This window comes from Pseudophryne corroboree, chromosome 4, assembly GCF_028390025.1.
Source record: "Pseudophryne corroboree isolate aPseCor3 chromosome 4, aPseCor3.hap2, whole genome shotgun sequence".
Classification (NCBI taxonomy): domain Eukaryota; kingdom Metazoa; phylum Chordata; class Amphibia; order Anura; family Myobatrachidae; genus Pseudophryne; species Pseudophryne corroboree.
In genome coordinates, this window is record NC_086447.1 from 879,184,803 (window position 1) to 879,205,568 (window position 20,766).

General features: G+C 44.7%; 1 protein-coding gene across 1 annotated transcript in view; it reads right to left on the reverse strand.

Moving 5' to 3' along the window:
- The window catches only part of DNAH8 (dynein axonemal heavy chain 8), a 1,853,457-nt gene that overhangs the window by 257,766 nt on the left and 1,574,925 nt on the right, over nucleotides 1-20,766 (reverse strand). The window contains exon 71 of the mRNA XM_063918852.1: nucleotides 14,675-14,812. Within this exon, the coding sequence (XP_063774922.1) occupies nucleotides 14,675-14,812 (138 nt within the window). The remainder of the gene's footprint in view (nucleotides 1-14,674; nucleotides 14,813-20,766) is intronic.

The following is a 20,766-nucleotide window of genomic DNA, read 5'->3' on the forward strand; positions in this document are numbered from 1 at the left end:
TGCTCAGTCAGGGCACGGCCGAAGTCCGCCGCGCCTAACAGTTATCAGCTTGGCAAACTGTGATTTCATCTATCCCCACTGTCGCTCTACCCTCCCCACAGTTGTCTCTTCGTGCTATAGCCCTTATGATCCCTGACTTACAATTGACTACATGGTCTAGGCATCTCGACTCTACAGGATGTCATCTTAGAGAGTGATTTAGTCCCCTTTTCGCCTCCATCAAATGAAATTCCACATACCTAAACAAGACTTTTATAAATACCTCCAACTGCAACATTGGCTCCAAGGATGCATTCCCAAGCGTCCCCACCACATTGGTCTCCCTAAAATGTCGACATCTCTTCTAACGTCCCAAACCAATAGAGGTGGTATTTCTAGATGGTTCCAGCACCTGATTATGGGATCACGTAGTGGGGTGTTTCCCTCACAGACCAAATGGGAAAAAAAACCTTCCTAATGTATTTACAGAAGGTATTTGGTAACAGACGTATTTCGTTCGTGTTTTAAAATATCCAAATGTATAAATCTTTCTGAAATGTACTACAAGTTAGTTCATAGAGTGTATTTTACACCGGAGCGACTACATAGGATTTGGCCTGATGTCTCTTCTAGCTGTTGGAGGAATTGAGGGATGGTGGGCGATATCTTACATATCTTCTAGTTGAGTCCGGTAATACAGACATTTTGGCGCGAGGTGTTTCTCCTTATTTCCGCAGTGTTGGGAGTGGTTATTTTGTCTGGCACCCTTTTACTACCCCTGTGAGACGTCTAGTTGTGATAAATACCTTCTGAGACATATTCTACTAGCCTCTAAGGCTTCTATCACCCAAATGTGGAAGTCTGCCGTAATTCCTATTATATTGATGATTGAAAATAAGGTCCATCAACATTTTGTTTTTGAAACGGCAGAATGTAAATATTCTTCACTGGCTTCTTCTATTCACATGAAATGGTACAAGTGAACCAATATAAAGAGAGGTCAGGCCAATCCTATATTTATAGTGCTCCTGTAGACTTATCTGTGCTAAGGTCTCCCAAGTCAGACTCGATCCCGAATCCTTAACGTTGAAGACTTTATGTTGCTTTATCTTACTGGGGGAAATTCAAATGTTTGAAAACTCGGTTGGGTGTCTGTTTTTTCCTGTCTATTAGAACACCCAACTGACTTTTCAAACATTTGAATTCCCCCCCACTTTATCCTAACTCGGTTGATGTACTATTGCTTACCTGATATGTCCCCTTCCTCCCCTGTGTCTTTAGGTTTTTTTTTCTCTTTTTCTGTACCCCTTCTTGTTTTATAGTCTGATGTTTGTGTAAAACGTCAGTAAAAATTATATATTAAAAAATAAATAAATTGTATTTGCAAATCAATTTGAAATCAAACTCAAAATAGAACCTCAAATCCCCAAATGTTTAGAATGATGTTAGATATTCGATTTTGGCTTCTAAACACCATTCTAATGGTAGGCAATTGATAGTGATGACTTTTTAAGTACCCAAAAGCATGTAGGGCAGTGTGGCAGTAGTAATAATTGGAATGTTATCTCCTGAGTATAGGCATGATGGCATGACTGTGATAAATCTCGGTTGGTTTGTTCGCTTGTTTTCTTAAAACTTTTATTACTAGTCATTGCTGGGGGAGGGTTCATTGGAGTTTGGGTGTAATCAGTGTATTCACATGCTTGGTCCATTACTTAAAGAGCATGAGGAAGGCTTAGGCCATAGGCTTGTGGGACATTACTTCAAAGGACATTATTCAAAGGATAACTACAAATGTAAAAATAATTTCGACGTTACACCGATGTTAAAACGAAGGAAAACAGAAGGACAACAATCAATCCACAATCTGGACCACTGAAGGACAGCTTTCAAACAAATGTGAGTCCAGTTCCTCTACACATCAAACTACTCCAGCCTGAGTAACCCATACTTATAACTTAAATCTGTGTTAGGAACGCTGCTAGACCTTTCCACTTTATCCGCAACTATTCAAATTTATGGCTATAGCTTACCAAAACCATCTGAATTCCCACCTGTACCAATGTTATCTGTCTTTTTACACTATGAAAAGACATCCCCAATCTGCTCACTACAGCTCTCTCTTATGCAAACTCATGTATGTTTTTGATGTAATGATTGGCTTGTAATTGGCATTGCATGTGTGGGGAAGTTGCACAGTGAAACATAGTTTATTATTGCATGCTCTCTGGTGTTTACCTCCTTTGATCATTTGGTCATTGTGGTCAGGTGTACTATATCTTTACATTTAGGGAGGTGTATTCATGGTGTAAAGGACACAGTGTGATTCCTGATTAGTAAACATATATATATATATATATATATATATATCACACATCCCCAAACAGGTAATTTCAACTTTAAACTTGTCATTTATTTTGTACAGTCTGGACATGGCTACTAATAACAAATGCACAGACAAAATTCTTAAAGCTATGTGTGCAAATGCTAGGAGCTTAGGAGACAAAATTCCAGAGCTAATTGCGATAATGACAAGGGATAACCTGGATTTTGTGGCAATTACAGAGTCATGGTGCAATGAAAATCATGACTGGGACATAGCTATACCAGGATACAATTTATTTAGGAAGGATAGAATAGGAAGAATAGGAGGATGGGTAGCAATGTATGTGAAAAAAAGCATAAATGCTACTTTAATACAAAATATTGAAGACAAAACTGAGGCCCTTTGGGTCACCATAGAAACCGGGGAGAAGGATGTTATTCGCATTGGGGTGATCTATAGACCACCAGGCCAGGGGCAGGATTTGGACAGGAACCTATTGTTGAACATCACTAAAATGGCTTTAAAGGGAGAAGTCATAATCATGGGAGACTTTAATTTACCTGATGTAAATTGGGAGGGGTCTTTTGCAAGTTCAGCTACAAGTGGCAAATTTCTACATTCCTTACAGGGAGCATCTCTCAAGCAATTGGTGATGGAGCCCACTCGCAAAGATTCAATATTAGATTTAATTCTTACAAATGGTGATAGGATATCCGACATATATGTGGGTGAGCACCTGGGATCCAGTGATCATCAAGCAGTATGGTTTAGTATAAAGACAGGATCCAACTCCTGTCACACAAAAAACTTTCAAATATATCAAGGGTCTTAACAAAGTTCAGGAGGGAAACATTCTTCAAAGGAAGATAAATATTAGAACTCGAGGACATACACTGAAACTGGAGGGGGGGAGGTTCAGGGGAAATCTAAGGAAAAATTACTTCATAGAAAGGGTAGTGGATAAGTGGAATAGTCTCCCATCAGAGGTGGTAGAGGCTAAGACTGTAGAGCAATTTAAACATGCTTGGGATAGGCATATGAATATCCTTACAAAGAATTAAGGTTCAAAAAGGGTTGAGATTACCTAAAGGATAAAAAAAAAGGGGCAGACTAGATGGGCCAAGTGGTTCTTATCTGCCGTCAAATTCTATGTTTCTATGGGGGTCATTCCGAGTTGTTCGCTCGTTATTTTTTTCTCGCAACGGAGCGATTAGTCGCTAATGCACTTGCGCAATGTCCGCAGTGCGACTGCGCCAAGTAAATTTGCTATGCAGTTAGGAATTTTACTCACGGCATTACGAGGTTTTTTCTTCGTTCTGGTGATCGGAGTGTGATTGACAGGAAGTGGGTGTTTCTGGGCGGAAACAGGCCGTTTTATGGGAGTGTGTGAAAAAACGCTACCGTTTCTGGGAAAAACGCGGGAGTGGCTGAAGAAACGGAGGTGTGTCTGGGCGAACGCTGGGTGTGTTTGTGACGTCAAACCAGGAACGACAAGCACTGAACTGATCGCAGATGCCGAGTAAGTGTGGAGCTACTCAGAAACTGCTAAGAAGTGTCTATTCACAATTCTGCTAATCTTTCGTTCGCAATTTTCATAAGCTAAGATTCACTCCCAGTAGGCGGCGGCTTAGCGTGTGCAAAGCTGCTAAAAGCAGCTTGCGAGCGAACAACTCGGAATGACCCCCTATGTTCATAGTTAAGGTATTTTGTGCACCTACCTGCACAATGTAAATCACCACGTGATTGAGATAACTCTAGAGTATCAATCAGAGCACCACCAGCAACTTCATGAGTTGAATAGTGCACATATTTATAGTAACAAAGTTTATGAGGTTAAAAAATAGGATTTTAATACCTACCGGTAAATCCTTTTCTCTTAGTCCGTAGAGGATGCTGGAGACACTTCAAGAACCATGGGGCATAGACGGGATCCGCAGGAGACATGGGCACTTTAAGACTTTGAATGGGTGTGAACTGGCTCTTCCCTCTATGCCACTCCTCCAGACTCCAGTTATAGGAACTGTGCCCAGGGAGACGGACATTTCGAGGAAAAGGATTTATTGTTAACTAAGGTGGGATACATACCAGCTCACACCTCAAACACGCCGTACAACATGGCATTTAACAGAAAACCAGTCAACGGCATGAACCATGTCAGCAACAGGCTGACTATAACAGAAACACAACCTGTGTGTAACCTAACCAATAACTAATAAGCAATAACTGCAGATAGAGTCCGCACTGGGACGGGCGCCCAGCATCCTCTATGGACTAAGGGAAAAGGATTTACCGGTAGGTATTAAAATCCTATTTTCTCATACGTCCTAGAGGATGCTGGGGACACTTCAAGAACCATGGGGTTTATACCAAAGCTCTAGAACGGGCGGGAGAGTGAGGATGACTCTGCAGCACCGATTGACCAAACACGAGGTCCTCCTCAGCGAGGGTATCAAACTTGTAAAATTTCGCAAAAGTGTTTGAATCCGACCAAGTAGCTGCTCGGCAGCGTTGCAATGCCGAGACCCCCCGGGCAGCCGCCCAGGATGAGCCCACCTTTCTGGTAGAGTGGGCCTTCACTGATTTCAGTAACGGCAATCCAGCCGTCGAATGAGCCTGCTGAATCGTATGACAGATCCAGCGCGCAATGGTCTGCTTGGAAGCAGGATTTCCAATCTTGTTGGAAGCATACAGGACAAAAAAAGCTTCAGCTTTCCTAAGTGGAGCCGTTCTGGTGACATAAATCTTTAAAGCCCTGACCACTTCGAGAGATTTTGATTCAGCAAAAACGTCAGTAGCCACCGGCACCACAATAGGCTGGTTCATGTGGAACGATGAAACCACCTTCGGCAGAAATAGTTGACGAGTCCTCAACTCTGCTCTATCTTCATGGAAGATTAAATACGGACTCTTGTGAGACAAAGCCGCCAACTCAGACACTCGCCTTGCGGATGCTAAGGCCAATAACATGATCACTTTCCAAGTGAGAAATTTCAACTCTACCTTCTGTAAAGGTTCAAACTAATGAGATTGAAGGAACTGCAACACCACATTAAGATCCCATGGTGCCACTGGGGGCACAAAAGGAGGTTGGATGTGCAAAACGCTCTTCACGAAAGTCTGAACTTCTGGAAGGGAGGCCAATTCTTTTTGAAAGAAAATTGATAAGGCCGAAATTTGTACTTTTATGGAGCCTAACTTCAGGCCCGCATCCACACCTGCCTGCAGAAAATGGAGCAAACGCCCCAGCTGAATTTTTTTCCCGCAGGAGCCCTCTTGGATTCACACCAAGACACATATTTTCTCCAAATACGGTGATAATGTTTTGCCGTTACTTCTTATCTAGCCTGAAGAAGTGTGGGAATGACTTCACTTGGAATACCCTTTCGGGCTAGGATCCGGCGTTCAACCGCCAAGCCGTCAAACGCACCCGCGGTAAGTCGTGATATACGCACGGTCCCTGCCGTAACAGATCCTCTCATAGAGGAAGAGGCCAGGGATCTTCTATGAGTAATTCCTGAAGATCTGGATACCAAGCCCTCCTTGGCCAATCTGGAACAATGAGGATCGCTTGAACCTTTGTTCTTCTTATGATCTTTATCACTTTTGGAATGAGTGGAAGCGGAGGAAACACGTACACCGACCGAAACACCCACGGTGTCACTAGAGTGTCCACTGCTATTGCTTGAGTGTCTCTCGACCTGGAACAATATCTCTGAAGTTTCTTGTTGAGGGGAGACGCCATCATGTCTATTTGAGGAATTCCCCAAAGACTTGGCACTTCTGCAAAGACCTCTTGATGAAGACCCCACTCTCCTGGATGGAGATCGTGTCTGCTGAGGAAGTCTGCTTCCTAGTTGTCCACTCCTGGAATAAAGATTGCTGACAGAGCGCTTGTATGTCTTTCCGCCCAGCGGAGAACTTTTGTGGTCTGTGCCATTGCCGGTCTGCTCTTTGTTCCACCCTGGCGGTTTATGTGTGCTACTGCTGTTATATTGTCTGACTGGATTAGTACGGGCAGGTTACGAAGGAGATGTTCTGCTTGAAGAAGACTGTTGTAAATGGCTCTTAACTCTAGTACGTTTATGTGTAGCCAAACTTCCTGGCTTGTCCATCTTCCCTGGAAGTTTTCCCCCTGTGTGACTGCTCCCCAGCCCCGGAGACTCACATCCGTGGTTACTGGGATCCAGTCCTGAATCCCGAACCTGCGTCCCTCTAGGAGGTGAGAGCTGTGCAGCCACCACAGGAGTGAGATTCTGGTCCTGGAGGACAGGATTATTTTCCGGTGCATGTGTAGATGGGATCCGGACCACTTGTCCAACAGGTCCCACTGAAACACTCTGGCATCGAACCTGCCAAATTGAATGGCCTCGTAGGCCGCCACCATCTTTCCCAGCAAACGAGTGCATTGATGGATCGACACTCTCGCCGGTTTCAGAATCTGTTTGATCAAACTCTGGATTTTCAGAGCTTTTTCTTCTGGAAGAAACACTCACTGTAATTCTGTGTCCAGAATCATTCCCAAGAACGACAGCGGTTTTGTCGGATTCAACTGTGAATTTGGCAAGTTTAGGATCCAACCATGTTGTTGTAGAACTGTCAGGGATAGCGTAAAGTCCTGGACCAGTTTGTCCTTGGATCTCGCCTTTATCAAGAGATCGTCCAAGTAAGGGATAATTGTGACTCCTTGCCTGCGAAGGAGAATCATCATTTCCGCCATTACCTTATGAAAATCCTCGGAGCCGTGGACAGACCAAACGGCAACTTTTGAAATTGGTAATGACAATCCTGAATAGCAAACCTTAGGTAAGCCTGATGCGGAGGATATATGGGAATGTGTAAGTAGGCATCCTTTATGTCGACCGACACCATGAAATTCCTTTCCTCCAGACTGGAGATCACTGCTCGGAGAGATTCCATCTTGAATTTGAATTTTCTTAGGTAAAGATTGAGGGACTTTAGGTTCAGAATTGGTCTGACCGAACCGTCCGACTTCGGGACCACAAACAGGCTGGAATAAAAGCCTTCTCCCTGTTGAGACTGGAGAACCCTGATAATGACCTGATTTAGGCATAACTTTTGTATTGCATCGCATACCACCTGCCTGTCCGGAAGAGGAGCTGGTAAGGCTGATTTGAAAAATCGGTGAGGGGGAACGTCTTGAAACTCCAGTTTGTACCCCTGGGACACTATTTCTAAAACCCATGGGTCCAGGGCCGAACGGGCCCAGAATTGACTGACGAGCTTGAGACGTGCCCCCACCGATGCGGACTCCCTCAGTGGAGCCCCAGCATCATGCGGTGGATTTGGCAGAAGCCGGGGAGGACTTCTGCTCCTGGGAACCTGCGACGGCCAGAGATCTTTTACCTTTACCTCTTCCCCTATTAGCGAGGAAGGAATAACCTCGGCCTTTTTTGTATTTATTTGGGCGAAAGGTCTGCATCTGAAAATGGCCTTTCTTTTGTTGTGGAGGAACATAAGGCAAAAGAGACGACTTACCCGCGGTAGCCGTAGATACCAGCTCAGTGAGACAGTCGCCAAACAAGACACCACCTTTATATGGGAGCGACTCCATAACTTTCTTAGAGTCAGCATCAGCATTCCATTGATGAATCCACAATGCCCTCCTCCAATATCCCTCGCCACCTCCTTTCGATAGGCCGCAGCATCCCTGATATAACCCAGAGTTAACAGGATGCTATCCCTATCTAGGGTATCTATATTAGATGCCAAGTTATCTGCCCACTTTTTGATAGCACTACTCACCCACGCCGATGCAATGGTCGGCTGAGCAGTGTACCTGTGGTGACGTAAACGTATTTTAACGTACTTTCTTGTCTACGATCTGCAGGATCCTTAAGAGCTGCCGTGTCAGGAGACGGTAAAGCCACCTTTTTAGCCAACCGTGATAGGGTCTTGTCCACAATGGGGGAAGACTCACACTTTTCTCTATCCCCAGAGGGGAACGGATACGCCACCTGAATCCTCTTGGGAATCAGAAAGTTTTTGTCAGGATTTTCCCACATTTTTTCAAAAAAAGTATTCAGTTCATGAGAGGGCGGAAATGTTACCTCAGGTTTCTTTCCCTTATACATACAGACGGGTTCACTACGATATGCCGGCGGTCGGGCTCCCGGCGCCGGCTTACCGACAGTGTGGCGAGTGCAAATGAGCCCCTTGCGGGCTCGCTGCGCTCGTCACGCTACGGGCACGGTGGCGCGCTACGCGCGCCACACTATTTTATTCTCCCTCCAGGGGGGTCGTGGACCCCCACGAGAGAGAATAAGTGTCGGTATGCTGGCTGTCGGGATCCCGCCGCCGGTATACTGTACGCCGGGATCCCGACAGCCGGCATACTGAAGACCACCCATACAGACCCTAGTATCAGGAACAGCAGGGTCCTCAGTGATATTTAACACGTCTTTTATTGCCACAATCATGTACTGAATATTCTTTGCCAATTTTGGGTCTAATCTGGCATCACTATAGTCGACACTGGAATCAGTGTCCGTGTCGGTATCTGTGTCTGCTAATTGAGCAAATGAACGTTTATGTGACCCCGAGGTGGTCTGGACCTGTGATAACACATCCTCCACAGATTTCTTCCATGGCTGGTTCTGAGATTCAGATTTATCCAATCTCTTATTAATAAGAGCCACATTAGCATTCAAGGCATTCAACACATTTACCCAATCAGGAGTCGGCGGTGCCAACATGGTCACTCCCACAGCCATTTCTGTCCCTAACACAGTCTCCTCCTGGGAAGAACACTCAGCCTCAGACATGCCGACACACGTGTACCGACACCCACTGACACACTGGGCAGATAGGGGACAGACCCACAGTAAAGCCTGTCAGAGAAACACAGAGGGAGTTTGCCAGCTCACAACCCAGCGCTCAAACCCAGTACTGAAGCCTTAATATAAAGGCCAGACCTGTTTCTAGCGCTTTTATAACTTTTATTAGCCAAATTAACTGTGCCCCCCCCCCCCCCCGTTTTGCACTCTGTTACTTGTTACAGCAGTGTGGAGGCAAGGACCAGCGTCTCTACGCCTTTTTTGTGAAGAGAAAGTGGCGCTGAGAGCTGTGAGGGCTAAGCCCCGCCCCCTCAATGGTGCACTTCAGCCCGCTACTTTATAATCTAAAAACGCTGGCGGGGGTCAGGATTTTGTGCCTTGGCACATCTTATCCACTTTGCCAGCTTGTATGAGGATTTTTTATGCTGCCCGGGGCGCCCACCCCCGCGCCCTGCACCCTGTAGTGCCGCTGTGTGTGGGAGCATGGCACGCAGCGCGATCGTTGTGCGGTACCTCAGAAGCAGTCACTGAAGTCTTCTATCTTCTTCTACTCACCTGTCTTCTGACTTCTGGCTCTGCAAGGGGGGTGACGGCGGGCTCTGGGAGTGAACCCCTAGGCATACCTAGTGTTCCAAACCCTCAGGAGCTAATGGTGTCCTGTAGCCAAGAAGCAGAGCCTTTGAACTCATTAGAAGTAGGTCTGACTTCTCTCCCCTAAGTCCCACGATGCAGGGAGACTGTTGCCAGCAGTTCTCCCTGAAAATAAAAAACCTAACATAAAGTCTTTTCAGAGAAACTCAGTAGAGCTCCCCTGTGTGTGACCAGTCTCCCTGGGCACAATTCTAAAATGGAGTCTGGAGGAGGGGCATAGAGGGAGGAGCCAGTTCACACCCATTCAAAGTCTTAAAGTGCCCATGTCTCCTGCGGATCCCGTCTATATCCCATGGTTCTTGAAGTGTCCCCAGCATCCTCTAGGACGTATGAGAAAAGACCATTAGTCCATCAAGTTCAACCTATTAGTATTCTCCTACTCTGTATTATTTTCATGACTAGTTTAATCTGTTTGATAAAGTCTGCCATTGTGTTGTATGTCCTCATTTTATTATAACTATAGTACGTGAACTATATTCCATAACCCTGTATATCCTTATCCATTAGGAATTAATCTAGCCCATTCTTAAAAGTATTGACTGAGTCTGCCATCACTACTCTCTGAGGCAGGGAGTTCCAAACTCGTATTGTCCTTACTGTGAAAAAAAACCTTTTCGCCTTTGTGTGCGGAATCTCCTCTCCTCTAACCTAAGTGGGTGTCCACATGTCTTCTGTGTTGATCTTACCAAAAACAGATCCCCCGCAAGCTCTGTGTATTGTCCTCTTAAATATTTATAAATGTTGATCATGACTCCTCTTAATCTCCTCTTTTCCAGTGTGAACATGTCAAGCCTTGCAAGTCTTTCCTGGTATTCCAGCGTCTCCATCCCCTTAATTAGTTTGGTCGCCCGTCTCTGAACATTTTGTAGTTCCAGCATATCCTTTTTGTAGTAAGGTGCCCAAAACTGTGCACAGTATTCCAGATGGGGCCTCACTAGGGCTTTATATAGTGGAAGTATGATACTCTCATCCCTTGCATCAATACCCCTATTTATGCATGCTAGTACCTTGTTTGCCTTTTTTGCTGTGATCCTACAATGGATTCTGCTGCTAAGTTTGTTATCTATGTGAACACCTAAATCTTTTTCCAGTACGGAGTCCCCTAAGACCACCCCATTTAGTATGAAGGTGTTATTTTTGTTTTTGTTACCAAGGTGCATTACCTTGCACTTGTTTGTATTGAAACTCATTCTCCATTTTGCTGCCCATGACTCCAGTTTGAATAAATCATTCTGGAGAGACTCAGCATCTCCCTCCAAATTTATAACCTTACATTGGGCCTAATTCAGAGTTGATTGCAGCAGCAAATTTGGTAACAGTTGCGCAAAACCATGTGCACTGCAGGGGGAGGGGGGGGGCAGATATAACATGTGCAGAGAGAGTTAGATTTGGGTGGGGTGCATTCAAGCTGAAATCTAAATTGCAGTGTAAAAATAAAGCAGCCAGTATTTACCCTGCGCAAAAACAATATAACCCACCCAAATCTAACGTCTCTGCAAATGTGTTATCTGCCACACCTGCAGTGCACATGGTTTTGCCCAACTGCTAACAAATTTGCTGCTGTGATCAACTCTGAATTACCCCCATAGTCTGGTATCGTCTGCATTTACACCATGCTCTCTAGACCTTCTGCTAGATCATTAATGAACATGTTGAACAATAGTGGTCCAAGTACAGACCCTTGTGGCACTCCACTCAGTACTTCAGTCCAATTTGAAAAAGATCCATTTACCACAAGCGTTGCTCCCTATTATCTAACCAATTTCTAACCCAAGTGCATATTGTGCTCCCTAGCCCCAATTTTTGGAACTTATAGATAAGTCTCATGTGTGGCACTATGTCAAAAGCTTTAGCAAAGTCTAAAAAGGTTACATCCACCACCTTACCCTGATCGAGGTTCGCACTAACTTTTTCATAAAAGCCTAGTAAGTTTGTTTAACATGATCTATCCTTCACAACTCCATGTTGGTTAATAATAATAATCTTTTTGGCTTCAAAGATTTTCTATACACTATCCCTTAGAATGCTTTCTAGCACTTTCCCCACTATAGATGTAAGACTAACTGGTCTATAATTGCCTGGTTCAGCTTTACTTCCCTTTTTGAAGATCGGCACTACTTGCATTATACGCCAGTCTTTGGGAACCATACCTGATGAAAGTGAAACATTGAAGATTAAAAATAGAGGTCTTGCTAATCCGGCGAGTAGTTCCATGAGAACCCTTGGGTGAATACCGTCTGGACCAGGTGACTTGTTAATATTAGTTTTTTTCAATCGGTCACAGACTTCCTCTTCACTTAAATAAGTAGTTATCAGTGGGACAATATCCTTATTGAGGTTAGGTGTAAGTTCATGCATCTGGTCCTCTATTGTAAATACCGATGAGAAATACTTGTTTAATTTATCCGCTATTTCATTATCATTTTTGATTAAGACTCCCAGTTTGTCCTTTAATGGGCCTATACTTTCCTTCTTTAATCTTTTTCTGTTGATATATTGAAAAAAAAAAATGTGGGGTTTGATTTACTTTCCTTTGCTATTAGCTTTTCAGTTTCTACTTTAGCTTCTCTTATTTCTTATTTGCATATTTTGTTGCAAACCTTATAGTACTGGAAAGACTCCGCCTTCCCGTCTGATTTGTATTTTTTTTTGAATGCTCGCCTTTTTTTGCCCATTAGTTCCTTGATATTTTTGTTAAGCCACATTGGTTTGGAGTTTTTAGTCCTTTGTTTGCTACCCATAGGAATAAATTTACGAGTAATCTCATCGAGCAGCGATTTTAACACCTCCCATTTCTCTGCAGTGTTTTTTCCCTGAAACAAAAGTTCCCAGTGTCCCTGAAAGCTTCCCTCATCATGTCAAAGTTGGCTTTGCTACAGTTCAGAGTCCTAGTTGACTGCTTATGAAAATTGATATTGAATGTGACCATATTGTGGTCGCTGTTTCCTATGGGCTCCCCTACAATAACATTTGATATCATATCCCCATTGTTTGTCACCAACAGGTCTAAGATTGCATTGTACCTAGTTGGCTCCTCGATTAGTTGAAGCAAGTAGTTATCATTTAGTGTGTTTAAAAACAAATTACCCCTAGCAGTATCACATGAATTGTTTGCCCAATTTATCTCCGGATAGTTGAAATCCCCCATCACTATTATGTCACCTACTCCCGCCGCTTTATCAGTTTGCTTCAGCAACATTTCCTCGTCAGACACATTAATACCAGGGGGCTTGTAGCATAACCCCAATAGTATCTTTTTCTTTCCCTTTCCCCCACATGCAATTTCAACACATAATGTTTCAACAGTGTTTGCAGTTTCCTCATGAATATCTTCCTGTATATTAGGTTTTAAAAACGGCTTTACATAAAGACATACCCCTCCACCCCGTTTGTTTGATCTATCTCTCCTGGACAGCGTATAACCATCCATATTAACTGGCCAATCATGCGATTCGTCCCACCAGGTTTCAGTAATGCCTATAATATCACACTGTTTGCTTGCGGCAAGGACTTCTAGTTCCCCGTTTACCTGTTAGGCTTCTAGCATTTACATACATACAAGTAGGATAAGTATTTCCCCTACGCAAGTGACATAATTTTCTGTGTGCAGTAACGATGATCCATAATTTCATATATGAAATGTATATACTTATATACATCATACTTATTCCATGAATGTGCAATAAATAGCACCAGAGCACAATATTGGGCAATCTGGCCGGATGATATAATTAATTTTAAAATCAAGAGTGTTGTAACTGGCTATCCTGGTTCATCCCACGATGCCTACATCCTCAGCAATTCATCCCTGTATGCAAAAATTCTTGTGGGACAAATGCCAGAGGGATGGTTGTGTTAGATACCAGTATGTGCAAATAAAGCATAATTGCTCCTGGCTTCTGACTCCATTGTCAAATCCACAAACCCCTGCTGATCATAACTATAAAGAGGCACATAAAGCCACCCAATCCATGACAGAATGCATCTTTGGTTTATTTGAAAAAAAAATATTCGCAAGGCATATTATTATATAATTTGGCAAAAGTGTTCAATATTGTGCTCTGCTGCCATCTTTTGCATAATCGCGCATTAAATAAACCACTCCCACCAGATTATGCATTAAACAAGGAGCAGGCAGAGGTGCTTTTTTAACAGCAACTGACAGAAAGCACAGAAAGTAGAAAGCAGGCTGGAAGGCAGATTAGAGCTAAATTTATTTTCAAATATTTCAGATGTAATTATTATTTAAAAAAAAAATTTTGGAAGGGATTTCATAAATACAACTCTAAATCCCTTCCATGAATCCTTATCAAATTCGATTTGAAAATTGAATGCAAAATCGAATTTTAGTAAACCAGGGATTTCTTAAACAATTTTAGAAAATCATATCGATTTTGAAGATTCATAAAGAGTATTCCAAAATAGAATCTTAGTAAATATACCCCCAGGTCTTTCTCTCTGTGGGCATTAGATGAGCAGTCACCAAGGCCACGCACTTTTCCCCATTGGAGGAGCGCAGGAGCTTCCTCCCTGATCCCCATCTCCAAGATGTCTCTCTCACAAGCGGGAGAACTCTTCCCTTCCAGGTTCCACTCTGCCTCTAGATGATGTTTACAACTTGGCCACACCTCTTTTTAGAGTCCCACAATTTGAGCACATCCCCTTTAACTGCGAAACCCTTCCAGGGTCTCAGACATGCAGTATCTAAAATAGGCAGCTGCATTTAACACTGAAAGCGGTGTTATTGTGTAACATCCCCTAGAGCAGAGTTTACCAAACTTAGCCATTACAATCCAGTTTTTAAGGATATCCATGCTTGAGCACAGGTGACTTCATTAGTACCTCTTTGATTTAACCATCTGGGCTCAAGCATGGATACCCTTAAAAACTGGACCGTTGTTTGCTAATTTCATCATTCACTCACCATTTTGTGTAACATGGCTGCATCAAATTTTGCCTGTGCCCTATACAATTCTGCTTGTTTCTGATCCAGCTGGGATTGCACCTTGGACAATTCAAAATTAACAAACTTTAAACGATCAGCTTCCTTTATCATATTTGTCTAAAAGAAAATAGAACAACGCAATAAGAATATTTATTTGCAACTACTGTAACTACTTGACATTAAATATGCACTGTGTGGCATACAGTACTGTGCAGTTTTAGGCAGGTGTGGAAAAAATGCTCAAAGTAAGAATGCTTTAAAAATAGTTTATTTTTTATCAATTAAGAAAATGCAAAGTGAATTAACAGAAGAGAAATCTAAATCAAATCATCAACATTTTAATATCTAAATCAAATCACACTTTGCCTTCAAAACAGCATAAATTCTTCTAGGTGCACTTGCACACAGTTTTTGAAGAAACTTGGCAGGGAGGTTGTTCCAAACATCTTGGAGAACTTACCACAGATCTTCTGTGGATGTAGGCTTGCTCAAATCCTTCTGTCTTCATGTAATCCCAGATAGACTTGATGATGTTGAGATCAGGGCTCTGTGGGGTCCATATAATCACTTCCAGGATGCCTTATTTTATATTTATGTTGAAGATAGTTCTTAATGATATTGGCAGTATGTTTGGGGTCGTTGTCCTGCTGCAGAATAAATTTGGAGCCAACCAGACGCCACCCTGATGGTACTGTGTGATGGATAACTACCTGCCTGTATTTCTCAGAACTGACGACACCACTAATCCTGACTAAATCCCCAACTCCATTTTCTGAAATACAGTCCTAAACTTGCAAGGAACCTTCACCATGCTTTAATGTTGCCTGCAGACACTCATTATTGTTCCGCCTTCCAGCCATTCGGCAAACAAACTGCCTTTTATTACAGATAAATATTTAAAACTAGGTGCTTCATCGCGCCCTATGGGCGCTCTTCACACCGTCGCAAGGGGCTACGCCCCCTTAACCCTTACATGCCTATCTGGGGTTCAATATTTGTATTATATGGAGTATTACCTGCATTCCTTTGTTAGTGGTTAAATATTGCACAATGAAAGGGCGTGCGATGGTGAAGGAGGCGCAGCCCCTTGCGACGGCGTGAACAGCACCTGCAGGGCATGATGTACAGAATGTAGCGGGTGCGGGGGGGACTGCGGATGGGGGAGGGTGTCTGTAGATGCTGCGGGTGGAGGGCCAGGACAGGCTCGACAGGGCCAGGACAGATATGACAGGGACAGGATAGGGGTGACAGGGCCAGGGTAGGGGGCGGCAGGACCAGGACAGAGGTGACAGGGCCAGGATAGGGGTGACAGGGCCAGGATAGGGGTAACAGGGCCAGGATAGGGGTGACAGGGCCAGGATAAGGGTGACAGGGCAAGGCCAGGGGTGACAGGGCCAGGATAGGGGTAACAGGGCCAGGATAAGGGTGACAGGGCTAGGATAAGGGTGACAGGGCAAGGCCAGGGGTGACAGGGCAAGGCCAGGGGTGACAGGGACATGACAGAACACGGGGCACGGGAGAGATTGGTATTAGGGACAGAACAGTGGTGACAGACAGATGTGTCTTACCGGAGTCACTGCTGCTGGCTGCTGCTGTTCCACTCCAGCCTGTTGGGATCTGCTGCTGGTGGAGACTTGGCATGGCTGACTCTCTCAGGCTGGAGTCCTGCTTCCTCTGCCCATCCGCAACCCCCCCCCCCCCCCACTCCTCAGTCACATACCGCGGACCTTGCGCGGCTGCCGGGCACTGTGGTAAGGGGAGACTGGGAGTGACTGGTTAGCCCCCAGGAGACGCTGCGGCTGGAGGGAGGCTGGAGAGCAGCAGTGAATAGACTATTTAGTGGAGACAGAGGGAGAGGGGGGATCAGGGGGTACGGATTAAGTGGGGGGTCCGGCAGCAGAGCCGGATTAAGGGGGGGGGGGAGCAGGGGGTATGTACTGCGGGCCCCACAGTTTTAGGTGGCCCGCCGGCAGGAGTAGCTCTGTCCCAGCTCTGAAGCTCCCCCGTCCTGCCAGCAACAGCATTGTGCTACAGTCAGCACACGCTGCTGCGTGTTGGCAGGTCTGTGGTGTTGCAGGGAGGCAGCAGCCTCCCTGCTTTCTTCTGCCTGTGCGGGTGTGTAGGGGGGAGCGACCACCCCCTCTGGATTTACCCCTAGCTGAGGGGCCAAAATCCCATAAAAAAACAAAAAACAATTCCCGGAATTTGCATAAGGGGGCGTGGTCACGTGGGCGCGATTAGGCCACGCCCCCAAACCCACAGCAGGCACAGCAATGAGATAGGCCCCCCTGTCTCAAGTGCCCTGGGCCACCCGGACTCATAATCCACCCCTGGGGGCATGCCAGCAGCTCACAGAGCGCTGGGCATGCCCCCTCACTGACGGAAACGGGGCCGTGGCTCACGATTGTGGGTGCTCCCGCGAAGCCACGCCCCCTTTTCATTGACCACGCCCCCTTTTCACTGTGCGTGTGTCCCTCCTTCTGCCTGAAGAAAGCTGGGAGGTATGCACCCCTGCCTGTGACATGCCCAAACCATCTGCTTCTGTTCCTAGTCTCCTATAGATTTGCCCAGATCTGTGACTCATTTGACTAACTCCGCCCAGTGTTGTGACTCCGCCCAGTGTTAGCAAATGAAGCACAAAGTCACAGATCTGGGCTATTATATAGGAGATTTTGACTCATTAGTCCAGAGCACCTGCTGCCATTTTTCTGCACCCCAGTTCCTATGTTTACATGCATAGCTGAGTCGCTTGACCTTGTTTCCACATCGAAGGTATGGTTTTTGGTCGCAATTCTTCCAAGAAGACCACTTCTGGCCATACTTCTCCGAACAGTAGATGGATGTACCTGGGTCCCACTGGTTTTTGCCAGTTCTGAGCTGATGGCACTGCTGGACATATTCAGATTTCACAGGAAAGTAAGCATGATGTGTCTTTCATCTGATGCACTAAGTTTCCTTGGTTGACCAAGGACTGTGTCTACAGTCTTTAACGTTGCCCGTTTCCCTGTGCGTCAATGCTGAAAAATACAGGCAGGTACTTATCCATCATGCAATACCGTCAGGGATGCATTTGATTGGCTTCAAATTTATTCTGCAGCAGGAAAATGACCTCAAATACAGCCATTAAAATTAAGAACTATCTTCAGCATAAAGAAGAACAAGGAGTCCTGGAAGTGATGATATGGCCCCCAGAGAGGCCTGATCTCAACATCATCGAGTCTGTTTGAAATTACATGAAGAGACAGAAGGATTTTAGCAAGTTTACATCCATAGCAGATCTGTGGTTAGTTCTCCAAGATGTTTGGAATAACCTCCCTGACGAGTTCCTTCAAAAACTGCGTGCAAGTGTACCTAGAAGAATTGACGCTGTTTTGGAGGCAAGGGGTAGTTTGATTTAGATATTAAGATATTGATTTGATTTAGATTTCTCTTCTGTTCATTCAATTTGCTTTAATTTATAAAAATAAACTATTAACAATTCTATTTTTGAAAGCATTCTTACTTTACAGCATTTCTTCCACACCTTCCTAAAATTTTTGCACAGTATTGTACAGTGTACTGTTTCACATTCATAACTGATTTTTCTCATCGCCTCAGTTAATTTTCTTCTGAATGAAGAAAACACTGTCATATGCTCACACTACTTGCATACCTCCTAACATATGAAAACAAGAAGACGCGATACTGCTGCACGCACCATTGGCACGCCTCTACATCACTCTGTGGGTGTGTCCAGTGCTCCGAGCTGCTGGACTGCTCCAGGCTCGCCCTGCACTGTTTAGATGTGGGGTGAGCTTGTTTGGATGCACACAACATCTATTCCTGCAATGCTCTATAGAATAGCAGTAGTGGGAAAGTGCTCTCCAAGCCTCCTATTAAACCTCACACGTCAGATGCATCCACGCGCCACTCAAGCACACTTATCTTATAAAATAAAGACACAACAACTGTAATTGGCGTGAAAGGGGTCAGCTTTTATTTTTCTGACTGATAGGGAGGCCTATTAAATACTAAAACTAAAATGCAGACTTCCCTATCTAACTAAGGTGGCGGGGAGAAGAACGGTTAAGCATGATAAACGTAACATGGGTGATCAATGTTATAATACAGAAAAACAAGATGCACTGAGCGGCGCTACGGAATCCCTGACGGTGTGTTTATGCTGCTGCGGTCACAGTATGTTCCCTACGCAGTCTTTCTATCTGATTCTGGTTTCTACCATCTCTCATTTTCCTCCTTATTGACATTAGCCCAAATTATACAAAATGGTAAATTTTACCTATCCCTGGACTGTCAATAATATTCGTATCAATCTTAGCTGACATCTGATATTTCTATTCATAATCACCTTATAGTTTAACATCACTTTCCTGAGCAAGTTTCACTCTTCATGTATAAATATGTCACAAAATAGGTCATAATGCTTGCACACAATTTACCATATTTTTTTTTTACAATTCTCAAGCATTTATCCATGTTCAGAACACATATGAGGAGATAGTGGAGTAACGATTTGTAATGACTTATTGCAGTCAGGGGCTAAGCTGGATTTCATCACTCTCCCAGGACACTACAATGTTAATGTTTGGGAACCACTACCTTCAGCCACACAGTGAATAAAGTGTCTGATGGCACAAAAAATAAGATTTTACTCACCGGTAAATCTATTTCTCGTAGTCCGTAGTGGATGCTGGGAACTCCGTAAGGACCATGGGGAATAGCGGCTCCGCAGGAGACTGGGCACAACTAAAGAAAGCTTTAGGACTACCTGGTGTGCACTGGCTCCTCCCTCTATGACCCTCCTCCAGACCTCAGTTAGGATACTGTGCCCGGAAGAGCTGACACAATAAGGAAAGGATTTTGAATCCCGGGTAAAACTCATACCAGCCACACCAATCACACCGTATAACTCGTGATACTATACCCAGTTAACAGTATAAAATATAACTGAGCCTCTCAACAGATGGCTCAACAATAACCCTTTAGTTAAATAATAACTATATACAAGTATTGCAGACAATCCGCACTTGGGACGGGCGCCCAGCATCCACTACGGACTACGAGAAATAGATTTACTGGTGAGTAAAATCTTATTTTCTCTGACGTTCTAGTGGATGCTGGGAACTCCGTAAGGACCATGGGGATTATACCAAAGCTCCCAAACGGGCGGGAGAGTGCGGATGACTCTGCAGCACCGAATGAGCGAACTCTAGGTCCTCCTCAGCCAGGGTATCAAACTTGTAGAATTTAGCAAATGTGTTTGACCCCGACCAAGTAGCTGCTCGGCAAAGTTGTAAAGCCGAGACCCCTCGGGCAGCCGCCCAAGAAGAGCCCACCTTCCTCGTGGAATGGGCTTTTACAGATTTAGGATGCGGCAGTCCAGCCGCAGAATGTGCAAGTTGAATCGTGCTACAGATCCAGCGAGCAATAGTCTGCTTTGAAGCAGGCGCACCCAACTTGTTGGGCGCATGTAGGATAAATAGCGAGTCAGTCTTTCTGACTCCAGCTGTCCTGGAAACATAGATTTTTAGGGCCCGGACTACGTCCAGCAACTTGGAGTCCTCCAAGTCACGAGTAGCCGCAGGCACCACAATAGGCTGGTTCAAATGAAACACTGAAACAACCTTTGGGAGAAATTGGGGACGAGTCCTCAATTCCGCCCTATCCATATGGAAAATCAGATAAGGGCTTTTACAAGACAAAGCCGCCAATTCTGACACACGCCTGGCCGAAGCCAAGGCCAACAGCATGACCACTTTCCACGTGAGATATTTTAGTTCCACGGTTTTAAGTGGTTCAAACCAATGCGACTTTAGGAAATCCAACACCACGTTGAGATCCCAAGGTGCCACTGGGGGCACAAAAGGGGGCTGAATATGCAGCACTCCCTTAACAAGTGTCTGAACTTCAGGTAGTGAAGCCAGTTCTTTTTGGAAGAAAATCGACAGAGCCGAAATCTGGACCTTAATGGAACCCAATTTCAGGCCCATAGTCACCCCTGACTGTAGGAAGTGCAGAAATCGACCTAGCTGAATTCCTCCGTTGGGGCCTTCCTGGCCTCACACCACGCA